Genomic DNA, 4,713 nt, shown 5'->3' on the forward strand with positions numbered 1-4,713 from the left:
TGTGTTTCTCTCTCTCTCTCGATGCATGCGAAGTCTACCTTACCCTGTTGATATTTCTCAGAATTCTTGATACATCAGACGCTTCCCATCCTGCATTTGATTTGAAATAATCTTTCAGAATATATCTCTCCTTCTTTCTATATATATAGCGATATATCTTTATTCTTAGACACACATATATAAATATATGATTATATATAGTTATATACATATATATTGTTTATATATATGTATGCATACATGTAGATATTGTATTAGACTGTACTATCATTTGTTTTTATCTGCTTCTCCAACGGCTGTTTGCCGGAAATCTATCTCCAGACATCCGGCAGAATATCTGAGAATACGTGTACGGCCTTTATCGTTACAAGTAGACCCAAGTTTGGATTCCAAGGCGCGATAAAAAACAGTTTTATCTTCGCATCGCCTATGGTTCTAGAATGTTTATCAGTGACGCTCATGCTGACGCAAGCCATTCAGAAGTTGCTTTAGCGGCTCATCGATCTCCTCGTCCGCGCCTGCGTCTTGAGGTCGCGAAGCCTACGTGTTCGGAAGACCTCCGATAACAGGCCTAGTCCCTATGGTGCCCTGACACCTCTGAACAAGTGCCAGGGTTGGCGACCTCGGCAGCAGAACATAAACTTTAGGTTGATGGTGTTGTGCCAAGGTAGATAAACATCCAACACATACTAAGGCGGCGCGCGCACGTGCTGTCAGAGGCACACGCGGCCCGAGTTGCCACGCCTTGTTTATTAAATGTTCAAATGTTTTTCTGCTTCTCTTGAATTTCAGTAATTTCTTTTTTGTGCAAACGCTTCGCATTCCTGATATTCAGTTAGACTTTTGTACACCATCGGGGTCCAGATTTCTAGTTCCATTCAAGAAATATAAGCGATAACAGTGCCCGGCACCGTGGCGAAGTCTTGCATCAACCATCAGGTGAAGTGTAAGCATACATCCTCACGCCGGTTAGATCTTCGTGAACCCTGGAGGTGGGAGGACGCTCTACAGTCCAATCACAATCCTCTTGTAAACAGTTCCCATAGTAATATCTATGGAAAACGGAGACAGTTTCTCAATTGTCGGAAACAAGTACTCCATCACAGTCAGACTGACAACAATCAACACGTTCGAAGAGAAGCCGTAAGCGAAGAGGCGGCTGGTATTGGTATTATCTCATCAGCCTCAGAGTTGCGTCAGCCGGAGACGGCCACGCAGACGGAAGCCTGACAGATCCCTGCATCACTTCGCCTCGGAGTCATCAGCACCGCAGGGCCTCCCTCAGCAGCGAGTCTGAGAGCAGCAACCGCCAGGCCCGACACCCACTCGGCTGGGATTTCTATCATCAGAAAGCTGCAACAGTGAAGCTAATAAAAATGCTGTCGATATTGCGACCCAGCACCTACAAGGCACCGCTGGCTTCCCTCGACAATGGTGAGATAAGTCATAACAAACTTGTCTGTTCAACTGCAGTCCGTCACGCTGTCGGGCTTGCTCTGGCGCCACTGCCCACCCGCTCTCCCTCCCCCACACCCCTTCCCCCTCTCCCTCGCTCGCTGCTTCCCTCCCGCCGTCTACACTGGCAGTGATAAACCCACCGATGCGATTCAACACCTGTTCTTGTGTTTTCATCTTAAATTCTCCTCTACACTTGTTTCGCATTACCCAATCTATAGTTGTGTTTTTGATGTGCATTGACCCTCCCCATCCCTCGTAAAGTGCTTCGTTTTAATAAATCTTACTCAGACCGTAAATAGCAAAACACTAAATTGATTGCTCACTCATCTGTTCTTTTGGTGACCCTCTTGCCATAATGTGTAACGATAACCATATATCAGTATTATTGTTTATAGACATTTTCCCTCACACCACACCTAACGATAATAACCACACCGTCACCTGTCAAGTGATCGTTTACCCCCACCCACCTGCCCAGAAATAACCGTATTCCCTATCGGCGTGTCGGCAACATAGGTGTCTAGATTTATGTGAGATTTGCGAGTACTTGTGTGTTGAACTTACATTTTCATAACTAATGTCAATGGCCGGCTGAATGTGGGATGTGGTCAGCTGAATTTAGCAGAAAATGTTATATCATTTATTTTAGATTGGCATGGATAGATAGACCTGTATATACAGAGACATACGTACAGGAGATATTTATAAACCATCATACTTTTACCCAACCTATAAATGTTTTATTATACACAGATGCAGTATTACATACCCCATGCTTTCCATGAATATTGTTTCCACGTGATGTACATGCAAATGAAAATAATGCATGTAAATAAGTAATGTGACTCGGGCATAAATATCATCACATGCATGAATGAATAAAAGGTCATACAGAAAAATGAGTTACGTATCTATTAATAGCAACAGAACAGACCAAAACACACACAAAATACCACTTAATAAATCTGTAAAACTAACAGACAGACAAACGCTTAGGCACACTAACATACATTCATTACAAAACTAACCCGAAAAAAGCACAGGCATCCACACGACCAACCGAAGCTCCTTTGTAAACATCATCTATATGTCTTCTCAACAGACTTCTACGACTTCCGGGAGATGCAAGATGAAGCCGCCGCGATGCTGTTGGCGAAGCACATCTGGAAACTCCTGAAGAAGGCGAGACATCGGATCTATCAGGTGAGAGTCCTTGACAAGCCTTCGGGGTCACCCACTTGCCGATTAACTGCGGAATCGCTAGTCATCGCACGTGGTTTGAGTACTTTCAATGCAGGCTCTGAGTCTTGACTACTGGATGAGACTGTTTTGTTGTTTGTGGAAATGCCGTTTGTCTTTCTTTAAATTGTTCGGGGTAGTTCACTGTCAGGATCTTTGAGATTAGTTTGTGGTTGTTTTGGTATCATTGTCAGTGTTATCTAATCCTTAATGATGGTTTGAATTGATGCTTATTGAAACTGAAGGGAATCATTTTACCTGACTATATAATTTTGTTCTTATCCTTGTATAAAGATGCTGATTAGCCAAAACTAGTTATTGCTAGATGTACCAGGAAGCCAGTAATTAAGTGCGCCAGGTACATGATTTCACATACCCACTCATACACTCACTCTCACACGGCGTCCACAGTTCCATAACTATTACACATATAAAAATTAACATGTCCGAAGCAAGCCCTCCCTTTTCTGACGCAACGTGGCACCCTCTTGCAGATGCCGGGCTGCGAGGGCGGGGCGAGTGGCGTGTCAGTATTGGTGCCAGCGGACTTTCTCAACCGTCTGGCGCGGGATGTGGTCAGGATGACGGAGGGGGAGCTGAATGGTGTCAGGTGAGTGGAGGAGTTCAGGTCTTAACATTTTTTGGCTTGTTGATATGATTTATTGTCTTCTCTTTTTTTCTTCACATTGCTTATCTTGTATCTGTCACGATCTATCTGTCTAGCCACCTATCTACCCATCTATCTCTCTCTCTCTTTCTCATTTTGAGAGAAATATCATCCGAAGATTTAATATTTTGATATCCCTTTTGGCAGAGGCTGCACGCTCCACATTGAATACAGCGACGGCGAGGAGCTGGTCAAGATAGGGAAGATTAAGTGCGATCCTCATTTGCCTTCTTCCTGTTTCCTTTACCTGAGACTTACCCGAGCTGCAGGACCTCCCAAGAACACAAACCCCCTTCTGAGGTTCGTTTGGTTTAGTGGTTTAGTTCTGGGTTGTGTTCGAGGAGGGTATACACTTGAGATTTCTTTTTCTTTATACTGTAGATCGAGTATTCTCTTTCTACTTGTTTATGTTTTTGTTGTTGGTATTATGTGTGTGTGTATGTCTGAATCTGTGTCTTTCAGAATGTCTCACATACCTCTTTTCGCCCTCCAGAATTCTCGGCTACGGCAACGACAGTATCATCTACATCAGTCCGGGCTATTTGCTGGAGAAGAAGCGAGCAAAGGTCGTTCGATGAGCGAGAAGCGGCGAGACAACGGGGAGTTAAATATGTAGCAAATGTAGCACGACCGTCGTCTTGTGGGGGTCCATGGCGGTCTTCATGAACAGGGACATCATGGCAACGGCTGACACGTGAAGCCATGCAGGGTATCTGTTGCACATAGTGGGCTTTTGGGCTCTTGGAATCTGCGTTATTTTGGGGCTCAAAAACAGGAGGGTATTTTGGCTTCGAAGGTGGAGAAAAAATAGCACAAAGCGTCACGGGAAAGTTTTTATTTTTTTATGTTATTATTTAATTTTTTATTTATTTATATACATATATTTTTTATCGTTATTATGCTGGTACTTGCCTATGCTTCTCAGTCCTCATTAAGGAGTTTGGAGGCTCATACCCATGTTATTGTTAAGTTAAGAAACATTCCAATCCACGAAATTGGTTATTCATTTCCATTATCTTTTGGATTTTTCATTGCTATTTATGTCATTTACTTTAAAACTTCAATCAAAACAAGCAAGTTCAGTTTATAAAGTACATACACAACGGTTGTCGATGACAAAAAAAACGGGATATTCTGACCAAGATACGGCTGTGATTCTGATGTTCGTGAAGCTACAAAAATAGACAAAGGAAGGGGGAAATATAGCAAAGGAAACAAGCCTCTAAGGTACTTGTCGTAAGCTGCCAAAAAACTATAGCTAGTCTAAAGGTATATGTAGTACTGTGACAGTTAATACTGAACGTTAGCGTAATTAGATACATTAGTTATGAGACACTAGGTAAACTAGG

The 4,713-nt window shown here is 42.9% G+C and overlaps 1 protein-coding gene across 1 annotated transcript in view; it reads left to right on the forward strand.

The window, feature by feature from the left end:
* Positions 1 to 958: 958 nt before the first annotated feature.
* LOC119581020 (protein charybde-like) overlaps positions 959 to 4,713 on the forward strand; it is a 3,804-nt gene continuing 49 nt past the window's right edge. The window contains exons 1-5 of the mRNA XM_037929287.1: positions 959 to 1,434; positions 2,561 to 2,661; positions 3,192 to 3,307; positions 3,512 to 3,664; positions 3,858 to 4,713. The exon at positions 3,858 to 4,713 is cut by the window's right edge and continues 49 nt beyond it. Coding sequence (XP_037785215.1) covers positions 1,377 to 1,434; positions 2,561 to 2,661; positions 3,192 to 3,307; positions 3,512 to 3,664; positions 3,858 to 3,942 — 513 coding nt within the window. The 5' untranslated portion in view covers positions 959 to 1,376 and the 3' untranslated portion in view covers positions 3,943 to 4,713. The remainder of the gene's footprint in view (positions 1,435 to 2,560; positions 2,662 to 3,191; positions 3,308 to 3,511; positions 3,665 to 3,857) is intronic.

Source organism: Penaeus monodon, chromosome 14 (assembly GCF_015228065.2).
Source record: "Penaeus monodon isolate SGIC_2016 chromosome 14, NSTDA_Pmon_1, whole genome shotgun sequence".
In the NCBI taxonomy this organism is placed as follows: Eukaryota; Metazoa; Arthropoda; class Malacostraca; order Decapoda; family Penaeidae; genus Penaeus; species Penaeus monodon.